Source organism: Geotrypetes seraphini, chromosome 1, assembly GCF_902459505.1.
Source record: "Geotrypetes seraphini chromosome 1, aGeoSer1.1, whole genome shotgun sequence".
In the NCBI taxonomy this organism is placed as follows: Eukaryota; Metazoa; Chordata; class Amphibia; order Gymnophiona; family Dermophiidae; genus Geotrypetes; species Geotrypetes seraphini.
Genome location: NC_047084.1, coordinates 114,648,772 through 114,664,340, shown reverse-complemented (window position 1 = coordinate 114,664,340; position 15,569 = coordinate 114,648,772). Strand labels below are relative to the sequence as shown.

The 15,569-nt window shown below is 45.7% G+C and overlaps 2 protein-coding genes across 14 annotated transcripts in view; one reads left to right on the top strand and one right to left on the bottom strand.

Annotated features, from left to right (window-relative positions):
* FANCG (FA complementation group G) overlaps nucleotides 1-11,760 on the bottom strand; it is a 144,396-nt gene extending 132,636 nt beyond the window's left edge. For 2 of the 6 annotated variants that reach the window (XM_033936332.1, XM_033936323.1), the window contains exons 1-2: nucleotides 11,369-11,760; nucleotides 4,512-4,602 (exon numbers count right to left, since the gene is read on the bottom strand). In XM_033936332.1, the coding sequence (XP_033792223.1) occupies nucleotides 4,512-4,602; nucleotides 11,369-11,434 (157 nt within the window). In that variant the 5' untranslated portion in view covers nucleotides 11,435-11,760. The other 4 variants (XM_033936313.1, XM_033936344.1, XM_033936352.1 and 1 more) reach the window with 4 other exon arrangements.
* PIGO (phosphatidylinositol glycan anchor biosynthesis class O) overlaps nucleotides 11,184-15,569 on the top strand; it is a 70,540-nt gene continuing 66,154 nt past the window's right edge. For 3 of the 8 annotated variants that reach the window (XM_033936274.1, XM_033936230.1, XM_033936283.1), the window contains exons 1-2: nucleotides 13,242-14,090; nucleotides 14,489-14,990. In XM_033936274.1, coding sequence (XP_033792165.1) covers nucleotides 14,070-14,090; nucleotides 14,489-14,990 — 523 coding nt within the window. In that variant the 5' untranslated portion in view covers nucleotides 13,242-14,069. The other 5 variants (XM_033936256.1, XM_033936240.1, XM_033936265.1 and 2 more) reach the window with 5 other exon arrangements.

Genomic DNA, 15,569 nt, shown 5'->3' with positions numbered 1-15,569 from the left:
TCTGTACTTCAAATCTTCACCTCCTACTATATTTATTCAATGAAGTATATTTCAGAAAATTAGAAGGGCTTCTCATGTGTGTGTTAGTGTACTAAGGTTTAACTTTCTGGAAAGTATAGCATGCATCTGCTTAGAGCAGGGGTGTCAAAGTCCCTCCTCAAGGACCGCAATCCAGTCAGGTTTTCAGGATTTCCCCAATGAATATGCATGAGATCTATTTGCATGCACTGCTTTCATTGTATGCTAATAGATCTCTTGCATATTCATTGGGGAAATCCTGAAAACCCAACTGGATTGTGACCCTCAAGGAGGGACTTTGACACTCTTGGCTTAGAGAGTTCAGGACTGCAGCAGACAACCAAAAACCGTGTGCAAAGCTGTGTTAAGTCTGCTCTTTTTTTTAAATCTCTTCAATTACTTATTCATTTACTGGTTATCTCAAGTCTAGATTATATCAAATTGCCTGGACCAGATAGTATACAATCCAGAAAGAATTGAAAAATAAACTTGCAGAGCTATTGTTAGTAATCTGTAATATTTTTTTTTAAAAATCAACATAGTACCCGAAGACTGGAGAGTGGCCAATGTGATGTAGATTTTTAAAAAAAGGGTTCCAGAGGTGAACCAGGAAATCATACCCTGGTGAGTCTGACATCAGTCCCGGCAAAATGGCAGAGACTATTATAAAGAACAAAATGAACACATACGTAAAGCCAATGTGATCCACGAAAACAGGAAAAGCAACCCTACATAAAATAAATCAAAACAAAGACACAAGTGGGGAAAGGACTGTACACATTGACTTTGGACACAAATAAGGTTTATTGAATATGACTATTAAAACATGTCACATGCATAAATATAAGTATAATACAAAGTCTGTTTCTTTTGCAGCTGAACCCAACACGGTTCCTGCTCTCCTATGAAAAGGTACCAGGGGAGGGGGTATGGGCTAGGCGTGGGGGCAACGGCGGTGGGCATCCCTCCTGCCGTATGTAAAGGTACCGGGGGTGGACCGGGCCTGGAAGACGGCTGGGAATGGGTTGGTGTTCGGAGGGCGGTGTTCAGCCAGTCGTGGCATGCAGGGGAGGAGGGGGCCGACGGCAGAAGAGACCGGGCATCCCTCCTGCTATATGTAAAGATATTGGGGGTATGGTGGGCCGGGACGGGAAGACAGTGGTTGTGAAGGGGTGCTGACGCAGAAGCCCCGACAGTAGGCTGCTTCTCTTGTCATTACTGTCAGGGTCTGCCCCAACTCAATCGCTTTTGAGTTGGAGTTTGCATGCAAATCCATGCAAATCATTTGCATGCAAATTTGATAGGGAATCAATCGCTGTTTTAAAATCAGCCAGGAATCGGCTAACAGCAATTGACTCACTATCCTTTGAATCTAGCCCATTAACATTATCCTGCAATTCCTCCTCTGAGAGGAACCCATCCCCCCAGCTAGGCTCAACCTTAGAGTTTAAATACCTGACCCTTTTGAGGTTTTCTGCTAGAGCTGCTTTACCAGGCAGAAATAAAGAGGCATTTCCTTGTGAAATACCCTTCTGCAGACTTGGAGGTTCTGGCAGATTTAGAGTTCTAAACTTGGATCTGCCCTCTTCCTCTGTGCTCACCTGCAGGGCATTTATTCAGCTTCCCAGGCGTTTCCCTCAAGGTCCTGCCCTTCTCACAGATTCTTTGTTTCTCTGGTGACTATGACTGAAACAGACACACACCTCCCTTTTGAAACAGGCAAGGAATAATAGGGTAAATTCTCAGGTTTTGGAGCCCGCCCTGCCTTGGGTTTCACTTTGTTTAAATGCAGGGTTTTTGACCGTGACAGGGTCCTTCCTGTCACAACATCTACCTTTCTGTGAAAGCATTCCCTGTTCAAATTCGCTGGAACTTTTTCTGCAGCTTATAGTGACTTATTGTCAGCAGATTCTTTATCAATATGTTCTTCATATTTTCACCTCCTCCCCTCCTATTGTTCGTTAGTATAATTATTTTATATTTTCATTGTAGATCTTGTATGGTTTTGTGCCAAATATTGTAAACTGGGCTATGTGTTTTTCCCCCTATTTACTTTGTATGTTTTTATTTGTGGTATATTAAATAAAGTTCAAATGTGAAATACGAATGAGATCATTGCCTGAACATCCGGTCTTTCAAGTCTCCTGTATAGCCAGACAGACCAAACCACCTACATGAGCACCTGCGTCTTCTCTAAGAATTCTAGTTGCAATCAGACAGTCTTGATGTCACTCATAGGCAGATTGATAATCTCAGGCACTTGGCTGCCTGTATTAAAGGCTGAAAGCTCAAACTACCAGTGTAAAATAAATGCCGACGTGTTGCTTATTAAAAGGATCCATTCTGTTAGCTCAGTCTCTAATTGCAATAGAAGAACCAACAGCAACACAACTGCTTTCCTTTAGTGAACGTATGAAGCAAAGAGTTTTACCGTATTTTTCACTCCATAAGACATACTTTTTTCCCCCAAAAAAGTGGGTGGAAATAAGGGTGCGTCTTATGGAGTGAATACCACACTCCCACCTGTTTTTAATCACGGCGTCTTCCCTCGTTAGATGGCTGTGGCAGTGAGCCGCCCTCCCCATGCCTGCTTTTAATCCCGGCGCTTCCCTCGCTGGACAGCTGTGGCAGTGAGCCCCCCCCCCCTGACAGTGAGCTTCCCCCTCCTCCCTGGCAGTGAGCTTCCCCCTCCTGTACCTGTTTTAATCCTGGCACTTCCTTCGCTTGACAGCTGTGGCAGGGAGAGGCAGAGCAGTGAACAAGGCAGGCGTGCCTGGATGGCTGCAGGCAGTTCTCACTGCCAGGAAAGAGGGGGAAGCTCACTGCTGGGGGGGGAGGGGGGGGGGGGGGGCTCACTGCCACAGCCATTCAGCGAGGAAAGCGCCGGGATTCAAAGCAGGCACGGGGGGGGGGAGGGGTAGAGGACAGGCTGGAAGGCAGTGAGGGGAACATAGGAGGAAGGAAGGGACAATTGTTGGGCCTGAGGTGGGGGGGGGAAGATGACAAAGGCAGTGAGGGGAACATAGGAGGGAGGAAGGGACAATTGTTGGGCCTGAGGATGGAAGGAAGGAAGGAAAGAAAGAAAGAAATCATCAGACAAAGGTAGGAAAAATTATTTTATTTGCAATTTAGTAATCAAAATGTGTCAGTTTGGAGAATTTATATCTGCTGTCTATATTTTGCCCTATATTTGTCTATTTTTCTATAGTTGTTACTGAGGTGACATTGCATATTTTAAAAAGTCATCTGCCTTGACATCTGTGCCCTTTCCCTGCCCGCCCTGTGCCCTACCATTAGACCACCAGAGGGGGGACAGGGTGCAGAGCCTGGCAATGAGTGTGGGGTTGGGTGCAGAGCCTGGTAGGGAGAATTTGGTTCAGAATGTTTTTTTTCTTGTTTTCCTCCTCTAAATTTAGGGTGCATCTTATAGTCAGGTGCATCTTATGGAGTGAAAAATACAGTGTTTATTTTAAATTAAAGTGCAGTTTTCATTTCCCTTTTTGTACTTATGAGTCAAATACCATGTCAGTGGGCTTACACACTAGTGTGACCCATATACTGGCATTGGTTGGGGGTTCCTGCTTTGTTAACTAGTCCAGTTTACACCAGCTCTCCTTTAAGGATGGCTTATCAACTCAAAACTCATGTTACCTTCTATTCTAGCTGCATACTAGAAGCCCATCACAAGAAGTTCAGGCAATTGCCACAGTTCAGAAGAAAACCTTTAGGAACCAGAATATAAGAAGCAACAACTTGTAAAAGTGTTTTACAACGGATATTGTCAGGAGAGTAATGCAGTGAACCAGTGAAATCAGAAGATTCCATGGCTAGTATACAGAATTGGCTGTTGTGCAGAAAATTGGATTGAGGTCAGGTTGGATTTGATTTAAATCACTAGTCAGAAAGACTAACCCCCACCCCTTTTATTAAGCTGAGAGAGAGGTTTCTTCCAGGGCCCAGAGCACTAAATGTTCCGATACTCATAGAATTCCTATAAGCATCGGGGCCGCAGTTGAAACCTCTACCTCAGCTTAATAAAAGGCCTAAATCATGCCCCTGAAATTATGAATGGAATTAATTTACCAAAAAATGTAAACATTGCATGAATACAAAGGCTCATGCTACATAATTAAAAACTAATCCTTATTTCATGATGATTAACTTTTGGACTATAATGCAATGTATCTTAAATAGAAAACTATTAGATTTTTCCTCAAAAAAGCATTTTATTTTTTAAAAAATCCTATTTAAATAAAAACCCCGATTTAAAATAAAAAAAAACACACCAGATTTTTAATCTATCCTGGTTGAGAACAAGCTCAGAAATAATTACACATCGCTACCTTACCACTGCAAAGAATCCCTGGCAGGGTAGAAACCCAAACATATTGTGCTGCAGCCAAGCCTGGACATTTTCCACAATGGAAAGAAGCTTTTACATCAAAGCACGTCTATCCCTCTGAATTCAACACAAAGGAGAAGAAGTACAGTACCCTGGATTTTCCTAAGCAGTTGGCTTAACGCATGATGGCACTGCTGCAATGTCTGTTTCACCACACTGTCATTCCTGGAAGCTATCACAGCCTGAAAAAACAAAAGAAGCCCAAGCTGAAAGCTTTACTGTTAAGGAAGAAACCAGGATCTAAACATCAGAATAGAACTCCAGAAAGATAATGACAATCAAGCTGCCAACTATGGCAGTCAATTTTCAGTGCGAAGACACATAGGAACAGAATTCTTGCTGGTTTAGTAAGGACAGTTATAGAAAAATGAGAATGCTAGAAAAAAAAAAAAAGTGGGCATCTATGAGACATCCTATCAACCTAAGCAATTCAATCCAATGACATGAAACAGTTAGCATTTTTTAGGGACTGACCAAGGCTGGCTAAATTAGCCTTGGATATTCAATGCCAGGAAACATCCAGATCTCACTGGACTACCTACAGTTAGCCACCTAATGGTCCCAGCCAATGGTCAGTTGAAACCTATATTAAGGACGCTAAGTGCATTAGTTTCAAGTTTATTTAAAATTTGATTGGATCACTTTTACAGTTTCAAAGCAATATACAATTTTAAATTAATTGAACAGACAACATAAAATAGTATACAATTACATAGGCATGCAAACCAGTAATGACACCCATAGGATATAATGGGCATCTTCAGTGGTTAATGCACTCTAATGCATTTAGCATCCTTTATTAAATCTCCCTTAGAGCTGAATATTGGCCAGGACCCACCTAAGGGGAGTTGACATTTTCCTCCACCTGTTGCTCTCAACAAGCTTCCAATTCCCCCCTTGTCCCCCCCCTCTGTTCCAATAGGCTTTCCTTCCACCCACCTTTGGGCCTACCTTAACTGACCTGGTGGTCTATTGATTGACAGGGGCAGGAAAGAACCCCACTTGCTCCTGCCCTTTGCAGCACCTGGTTGAAAAATGACCACCATGACCTCTAGTGGTAGTGTGTACTGTCCCTTACCTGCTTGCTGGCAGCCACAAGCAATTTAAAAGAGCAGGAGACTCTCCTGTCAGTTTAAATCATTTAAAATATTGACCTATGAGTTCATGATCAAACATGTTGATGCTCCTCACACAGAGACAAAGCCCAAACTCATCTGCTCAGAAGAGGGACCTTGGGGTGATGATGTCTGAGGATCTCAAGGTGACAAAAGAAGGCGGTGGCCATGGCAGAAGGATGCTAGGCTGCTTAGACAGTGGCATAACCAGCAGAAGAATGTTCAAGTCATTAGTACAAGTCATTAGTAAGGCTTGCTTGGAGTATTGTGTTCAGTTTGGGAGGCCATATCTTGCTAAGGATGTAAAAAGACATGAAGTGTTTCAGAGAACAGCAACAAAAATGATATGGGGTTTGTGCCACAAGAAGTATGAGGAGAAACTTGATGACCTCAAATGTACACCCTGGAGAAAAGGGATGATATGATAGACATCCAAATATCTGAAAGGTATTAATATACAAACAAACTTTTTCCAGAGGAGGGAAGGTGGTAGAACTAGAGAACATAAAGCACAGTTACTTACCGTAACAGGTGTTATCCAGGGACAGCAGGCAGATATTCTCTACATGTGGGTGACGTCATCCACGGAGCCCCATCGCGGACAGCTTTTCAAGCAAACTTGATTAAAGATCTTAAAGTTTGCTAGTGCTGCACCGCGCATGCGCGTGTGCCTTCCCATTCAGCTAGGGGGGGGCGCATCTCCTTAGCGTGGCCTCAGTTCAGATAGCTAGCAAAGAAGCCAACCAGGGGATGTGGGTGGGTTGCGAGAATATCTGCCTGCAGGCAGCATATTCTCTACATGTGGGTGACCTCCAAGCTAACCAGAATGGGATGGTTGGGAGAGTTGGCAATTTAGGAGAACAGATTACGCAAAACTGACTGGCCGTCGCGTCTGGAAAAAGTATCCAGACAGTAGTGTGAGGTGAAGGTAAGGACCAAGTGGCGGCCTTGCAGATCTCCTCATTAGGCGTGGTAACAGGCCGGGACATAGGGAGAAGATGTAGCCGCGGCCGCATGAGGCCAGGCGGCCAGACGAAAAAACCAGGTTCCCCCGGTCGAATTCGGTCGTAGGAAAAATAACAAAGTTTGTAGACGCGTTGCACAGCGACTCCGATCGAGGGAAAACAATAAAAGAAGCTGCGGTGCAGGAAGGCACTTAGAATTGAATGCAGAGAAGAGAGACAGGGCTTTCTGGCTCCGCGGAAAACTAAGAACTGAGGCCACGCTGAGGAGACGCACCCCCTAGCTGAGCAGGAAGGCACATGCGCGGTGCAGCACTAGCAAACTTTAAGATCTTCAATCAAGTTTGCTTGAAAAGCTGTCCGCGTCGGGGCTCCATGGATGATGTCACCCACATGTAGAGAATATGCTGCCTGCTTGTCCTGGGATAAATTTAGATTGCAGGGGAGCCAACTCAGAAATAATGTCAGGAAGTACTTTCATGGAGAAAGTGGTAGATGTCTGGAATGCCCTTCCATTAGACCTGGTAGAGTTATACCCATCATAGGGATTCAGGCAGTTTGTTTCAGGCATATGTAAAGCAAGATAAAAGGGATGGAATCTGGAGTTGGCAGAGGAGGAGAAGGGCATAGATAGGAGGGACTTACTAGCTGAATGGAGCTCACAGTGGGGAACATAGGGGGAGATAAGTGAAGAAAGATAAAAAGGGACTGTCTAGTAAATGCATTTGTGGGGAAGAGTTTGGTGCAGTGGTTAAAGCTACAGCCTCAGCACTCTGAGGTTGTGGGTTCAAACCCACACTGCTCCTTGTGACCCTGTCAAATAATCTAATATCCCCATTGCCGCAGGTGCATTAGATAGATTGTGAGCCCACTGAGACAGACAGGGAAAAATGCTTGAGTACCTGAATAAATTAATGTCAACTGTTCTGAGCTCCCTTGGGAGAATGCTATAGCAAATTGAATAAATAAATAAATAGGTCAGTAAGAGGAGTTTGAATTGTATTTGGAAATTGATGGGGTGTCAACGAGAGTCTCACAGGGGGAGGGGGGATGGCAGCACCTAACTGCAGCGCCCTATGTGGTAGGGAGAGGAGGGGACAAGCACCCTATGAAGGAAGGGGGGCAGCCAGTGGTGTAGTAAGGAGGGGTGCAGTCTGGGGCGCCAGCACCCGTCCTTCTTGCCTCCCCCTACCCTCTAGCTCTCCCAGTGCGCTTGCAGCATTACAGACTTACTGCCCAGGTTGGTGTCACCTATCTCTGACATCACTTCCAGGGTACGCACCTATGAAGTGAGATCAGAGGGACAGACCACATGATGCGTGCAGCAAACTTTTGAGGTAGCTTGTGCCTGGAAAATTAGAAAGGTACAGGGGAAGGGCAGAGGGGTTCCACTCACTCTCCCTATGCCACTGGGAGCAGCAACATCGCAGAACTTTATGAAGATAGGGGATTTTGACAGCAACTAATTGCAGGGGTGTCAAAGTCCCTCCTCCAGTTGGGTTTTCAGGATTTCCCCACTGAATATGCATGAGATTTATTAGCATACAATGAAAGCAGTGCTGTCAGTTCCTGTTCAGCTTGTGAAGTGAGAGGTCCTGGTCTGGATTTTTCACACTGGTGTGTGGCACATAAATATATTGTGTAATGAATAACAAAAACTAAGATTCATTGCTGAAGCCGAGATCAGCCTGTAGCCCCTGATGACGCCAACAGGTGAAACACAGATTTGTGTTGGGCAATTGTGGTCAGTTTATGGTGAACAGCGATACAAGGAATAGGAAGATAAGATATATTGGAATACCATTCGTGAAGTGATAAGTTTGCACAATATCAAGAAGTTTTTGGCCAGTATATGGACAGTACTGCAATAGAGTAGTTTTGATATGAACTTTTATAAGAACATAAGAGTTGCTGCTGCTGGATTAGACCAGTGGTCCATCGTGCCCAACAGTCCGCTCACGCGGCAGCCCTCTGGTCAAAGACTAGCGTCCTAACAGAGACTAGCCCTACCTGTGTACACTTCCCCCTCCCCATTTGCGGTTTCTGCACTCGTGATTTCACATAATCACGATTTGGGGGGGGAAGGGAGAAACCCCCCCATATTTTTGCCTTCCCCCCGGCATCCTGGCCTTACCTGGTGATCTATCGGGCTTTCGGGACAGGAGCGATCTTTCTACGCTCCTGCCCCGTGTAGATCGCCAATAGGAAATGGCTGCTGTGAGCTCCCGCTGTAGTCTCGAGAGACTACGGGAACTCACAGCAGTCATTTCCTATTGGCGACATACATGGGGCAGGAGCGTAGGAAGATCGCTCCTGCCCCGAAAGCCCACTAGACCATCAGGTAAGGCCGGGAGAAGGCAGGGGTGGGTCAGAGCCGGATATTTGTGGTATTTCCCTATTCGCGGTCTGGCTCTGCCCCTATCCCCGTAAATAATGAGGGAGATGTGTATATTCCGGTTCAGCAGAAACTTGTCTAACTTTGTCTTGACTCCCTGGAGGGTGTTTTCCCCTATGACAGACTCCGGAAGAGCGTTCCAGTTTTCTACCACTCTCTGGGTGAAGAAGAACTTCTTTACGTTCGTACGGAATCTATCCCCTTTCAAATTTTAGAAAGTGGCCTCTCGGTTGTTACGATTTAGTAAGTTATTTATGCGTATATTGATATGAGGTATTAACACGTGTGGGGTGGAAAAATGTTTTAAACAAAGAGCATAAAATAAAAAGAAGTGATTAATGAATGTGTGGGAATTTTAGTTTATAAATTTGTAGTAAATAAGAACATAAGCAATGCCTCCGCTGGGTCAGACCCGCGGTCCATCGCGCCCAGCAGTCCGCTCACGCGGCAGCCCAACAGGTCCAGGACCTGCGCAGTGATCCTCTATTTATACCCTTGTATCCCCCTTTCCAGCAGGAAATTGTCCAATCCTTTCTTGAACCCTGTACTGCCCTATAAGAACATAAGCAATGCCTAATAGAGCCCTTTGTGTTTATAAAGTATATACTCTTCAAGAAATCACTGAATCACTCTTAACATATCAATTACCTTCCATCCTCCTGCCTTCACCCCGCCCCACAGATACCACCAGTTCTTCTCAATTTCTCTTGAATTCACCAATGATCTACTGCATCCCACCATTTATATCTCTTTTTGCAACCTGCCTTTTCAACTTCTCTTGAATTTACCAATGATCCAATATTGTAACCCACCTTTTATAACTCTAAACCGCCTTGAATTGCAAGGTAATGGGCGGAATGGAAATCTCTAAAGTAATGTAATATTCTAGTATAGATACTGTATAGTAAACTAAACTAAACCTTAAGTTTATATACCGCATCATCTCCACGGAAGTAGAGCTCGGCACGGTTTACAAGAACTTAAAAATGAGAAAGGATAGGAAAAGGTTTACATGAGTTTATAAATCGAGTGGAAAAGTAAGGGAAAAGAAATTACATGTTAGAGAAGAGCCAGGTTTTTAGTTGCTTGCGGAATAAATGGAGGGAACTCAGGTTCCGCAGCGGGATAGTAAGGTCATTCCAGAGACCTGTGATTTTGAAAATAAGTGATTTTCCCAGTTTACCTGCGTGGAGAATACCATGTAGGGAGGGGAAGGATAGTTTTAATTTATGGGCGGTCCTGGTGGAGTCAGGGCACGAGGAGTTGAAGGAAGGATGCTGTGAATAATCTTAAAAGCCAGGCAGGAGCATTTGAATTGGACTCAGTCTGGAAATCACTGGGAGCCAGTGAAGATTGGCCAGGAGTGGGGAGACGTGGTCAGATTTACGTTTTCCAAAAATCAGCTTGGTTGCAGTGTTCTGAATAAGCTGGAGTCTTTGGAGGCTTTTTTTGTTAAGCATAGGTAAATGACATTAATAATAATAATAACTTTATTTTATATACTGCAGTGCCATAAACAGTTCAGAGCGGTTTACAGTGTAAGAGACTGTACATGTGCAGCGAAGATACAATGAGGACTGTACATATTCAGTAAAGGTGTTTATACAGCAAAGAACAATGTAGATTTACCATGCAGGAGACTGAACTAGGCCAGTTACTGGGCAGACTTGCACGGTCTGTGTCTGTATATGGCCGTTTGGTGGAGGGTGGGCTGGGGAGGGCTTCAATGGCTGGGAGGGTGTAGATGGGCTGGAGTAAGTCTTGACAGAGATTTTGGCAGTTGGAATCCAAGCACAGTACCGGGTAAAGCTTTGGATTCTTGCCAGAAATAGCTAAGAAGAAAAAAAAAAAAATTTAAATTGAATCAGGTTGGGCAGACTGGATGGACCATTCGGGTCTTTATCTGCCGTCATCTACTATGTTACTATGTTACTATGAACATATGCAGCAGAGTTATATATATAGTGGAGAGGCAGTGCAATAGTCAAGTTTGGAGAGGATGATGGATTGTGTGGCGCAGAGGTTGGATCTACAGCCTCAGCACCCTGGGGTTGTGGGTTCAAACCCCGGGCTGCTCCTTGTGACCCTGGGCAAGTCACTCAGTCCTCCGTAGCCCCAGGTACGTTAGATAGATTGTGAGCCCACCGGGAAAATGCTTGAGTACCTGATTGTAAAAACCGCTTAGATAACCTTGATAGGCGGCATATCAAATCCTAATAAACTTGAAACTTGATTGGACAAGGACGGCGGGAAGAAGGGTCTTGCTTTCCTTAGCATGTGGAGGCTGAAAGAGCAGGATTTTGTCAAGGAGTTGAGGTGGTCGTTGAGAGAGAGAGAGAGGCCAAGGACCTTGCTTGAGAACTCAAGGTGTAAGGCAGGTGTTCTAACTTGTAATTTGTAGAGCTACTGAATTGATATGAGAAGTCCCGAAATTGCTCGAAGGGGAGGAAAGAGAGAGGAGCGCCGAAGCCATTACCCGCCACCGCGCCACGAGGCCGTCGTTCTCCTTCGCCCAGCGGTCCAGGCAGCCGGGGGCCTCCATGTCTCCCTCCTCCTCCTCCTCCTCCTCCTCGCCAGGAGCCACCGTCCAGCGTCGTCTCCGTCGAAAAGCCCGCACCGGAACCTCCTGTCAGTCTCCCCCGGAAACAGGAAGTAGCATCAGGGGGGGACGGGCGGGAAGGAGGAGGCGGCGCGTGCCCCTCGCTGCCGGGTAGGACGAGAAGGTCTGAGGTGGTTCGCGCGGGAAAGGTGGGAGCGAACGACACGGGGACGATGTCTTCCCCCCCCCCATCCCGTGAGCTGTGCCTGAATTTCACGAGCCTCGACCACGTGTCGTCCTAAAGCGCTGGAGGCAGGGGCCGGGGAAGCGAGTGGCTGGGCCTTTCCCGCCTCGCTGCGGGGCTTCGAACCCTTTTCTTCTTGGACAGGGCCAAGCTTTGCGCCTGAACCTGGAAAAATGCTCCACCTCGGGCTAGGGTTGTCGTAAACTTTCTTAGCAACGTTGCCGTTTCCTACGCTCTTCTTAGTTACTTGCTTTTACTCTTAATGTTCTTTTGATTTTTCTGTTATTGTGGCATTAACACAAACAAAACAAAGAATAAGGCCGATGCAAAAGACTGAACACCCTTCCAGTTTATGTACTGCTACATCTGTTTAATATTTATTAATAACCCCAACCCCCAAAAGTATAGACACTTTGTTAGGTCTCCAATTAGTCAAATACTCAGACCCTTCCATTATTAATAATATTAATATGGAAACTGCACTTGAAAAATTCGGTGATTTACAGTCCCATTGGAAGACCTGCTTTTGCGTCCTAAGAATGCTCTAGTAAAGTGGTCTCCACATGCTGCAACACAGCAAAAGGTCCCTTGGCTTCCTTGGCTCAGTTTTTGGGGGGCTGGCTCACCTGAACTCTCTTTGTGAGGAACTGGGGCCACCTTTAAGAGCAAACAAATGCAAAGACTTTGCTGGAAACAATCCCTAGTCTCTCTCCTCTTGTAACTGGTCGAAAATTGCAGATAATAAGTTTCTATACCGCAGGAAGTTCTATGCGGTTTACAATGATTAAAAGATGCTACAGATTGAGTAGAATTAACAAAGTTAAGACTAGTGATAAACAGCTCTAGAGATCAGATATTGTGGACTAAGATTGTACAGGTGGGTTTGTATCCTGCCATGGTTGCTCGTCTCTCCGCTGCTTTTTTATTGTCTGTGTCCATATCTGCTTGTACTTCAGTTACATTGACTCGAAGCAGCATTTGGTGGCTCTGGAGTGGCCCCTAGATGTCAGCCATAATTATAGAGTATATTTACCTATTGTCTTTGCAGTAAAGGCAGGTTTATGGAAAAATCTCATGTGCTCTTTTTAAACCTTGTGGTAAGAGCGAATAGCGTAGCTGGTTTTATTAATGAGAACTTAACCGTGTGAGCTGTCTGTCTTTTTTTCTTTCTCTCTCTCTCTCTCTCCTTGGCCGCTGTCTTCTCTGTCTGTCTCTCTGGCCCCCCTGTCTGTCTGTCTGTCTTTCTTGCTTTCTCTCTCTCTCCCTGACCGCTGTCTTTCTGTGTGCATCTGTCTTTTTTCGTTCTTGTGCACTGCCTACCTGTCTTTCTGTCTCTCTCCGTGGCCCCCTGCCTGTCTCTCTCTGTGGCGCCATGCCTGCCTGCCTTTATTTCTGTCTCTCTCCGTGGCCCTCATCTGTCTCCCCCCCAGAGCAAACCAAGATTGCTGCCTGCCCCCAGCACACCCCTCCCCCCAAAGCATAGCAAGTTTGCTCCCTGGCCCCCTTTCCCTCTCCCCCCTCCCCACTTCCCTGTGCAGCAGCAGCATTTCCCTCACATCCTTTCCTGTGCAGAAGCACCCCTTGCCTGCTCCCCCTGTCCTGCAGTAGCCCTTCTCCCTTCCCTTTACCTCCCCCCTGTTCAGCAGCACCCCTTCCCTGCTCCCCCTGTCCTTTAGTAGGCCATCCATCAGTAGTGTTTCTCATCCCCCCTCCCCTCTCCTCCCGGGTCTCACACAGCCATCGGCAGCGCAGCATTCACAACTCGCTGCTCCTGCTTGCTTCGGTCCTTCGTTGCTGCGAAGGCAGGAGCAGGACCCGGCAGCGAGGAAGGCCCGAAGCAAGCAGGAGCAGCGAGTTGAAGCCTCCCTCCCTGCCCTAGGCTGGAAGCGATGTTGGCAATGGCAATGCTCCTCTTACCGCCGCAAATCAAACCACCACAGGCTCCACTGCCGCGCATGCGCCGCAAATGGAACATGGCATGGAAGCACAAATCACGGTGGCAGGGATCACGCCATTTCAACTGCGCATGCGCAGGTAAGGGTTTTATTATATTAGATACTGCCATCACCAGCAGTTCTAGGCAGTTTACACAGAAGAGAAACTGGGCAATCAGCAAGAGTACAATCACACAATAAATAACACTAGTTACAATCTTAAAAACTCCTAAGTTAGATAATGAACTTGTCAAACAAAGTGGTCTTAACTAATTTTCGAAAAAAACAATAAGACAAAGCTTGATGGATACAATCACTTAACCAAGATTGCAGTTTGCCTGCTTGAAACGCCAATGTTTTAAGAAGGATTTACTCTGGATCGGTAGTATGGAATGTTGCTACTCCTTGGGTTTTGGCCAGGTACTAGTGACCTGGATTGGCCACCGTGAGAACGGGAGTGATGGACCGTTGGTCTGACCTAGTAAGGCTGTTCTTATATTCTTACCTTTGTTTTGCTTTATTTTCCTTGGTGTATAACTGGATAACTTTTTTATTTAAATTACTTAGGCACCTCCTTTCTCACATTGTTTTAATTTTAGTTTCTTTTCTGCACTTTGACTTTTCTCTCTGATCATGTCTTATACACTTCTTTCCCTTTCTGCTGGTGCCCATCACCCCAACACACTTTTTTGCTCCATGAGAACATAAGAATTGCCACTGCTTACGCGGCGGCCCTTGGGTTTAGCTTTTTTATTGTGTCTACCCTTCTCTGTCCTTTATGCGTTTGCTTTTTTCACTTCTAGAAATCCAAGTTAAAAAAAGAACCTGAGTTAGGGTTGTGATTGCCTTTGGGTCCTGATCACTTTTCTTTTCTTCCAGTTGTCTGTAAGGATGAGGAGGTTGCCTGTGCTGCTCTTTTTGGCATGGATCTGCTTCTTGTTCTATGCTGGCATCGGCATCTTCATGAATGGCTTCCTTCTCATGAGGATTGAACTCAGCCAACGAAGTTCCTGCCTGGATGAGCTTGTGCCACGTACTCGGGCTGATGGGGAGGTGTCAGACTCCTGCTGGATGGATCGTAGGTTTCGCAGAGCAGTGATCATTCTTGTTGATGCACTGCAATATGAATTTGCACGCTTTGACCCCACAAATCTCAACCCAAAACCCTATGAGAACAGGCTTCAGTTTATCCATCAGCTGATCAGCAGTCAGCCTCACCATGCCCGGTTGTACCCTTTCAAAGCCGACCCACCCACCACCACTATGCAGAGGATCAAGGGCATTACTACAGGTTCTCTGCCAACTTTCATTGATATGAGCAATAATTTTGCCAGCAATGCCATCATGGAGGACAACCTTATCGATCAGCTTGTGCAAAATGGTGAGTGTGGTTGCAGGATTAGATAATTCTGTTTTGTGACTTATATTGCATCTGTAATTTTAGGCATGTAGAACAGATCCAGGGCAGTCCACCTCACTAAAGTCTCCCAGTCTGGGTAGGCAGAAAGCCTTATAAAGACAGAAGTCCTGAAAAAAAGATCTGACCTCTAGCTGATTGCACCCACCCATCCTTCCCATTCGAGCAGGGATACTGGAGGAATGGGGCAGGTACAGAAGAATGCTACTCTGAAGGCTTATGCCCTTAATCGGCAGGGTAATTGACCACGCTGGTTTTCAGCCAGTCTTCCTTTTCTGACATCACTGAAGAAATTGCATTTTTTCTCTCCTCCTCCAAACCCACTACATGTTCCTCTGTACTGCACTCTCTCCTACTGTCATATCCTCCACCTTTCACTTTCCATGGCAACTGTTCCAGATGTCTTCAAACATGCTATAGTTCACCACTCCTCAAAAAGCTTCACTTGACCCTCACCTGCCCTTCAAACTATCACCCCAACTCCCTCCTCCCTCTCTATCAAAGCTACTTGAACATACTGTTCACTGCCGTTGTCTTGACTTT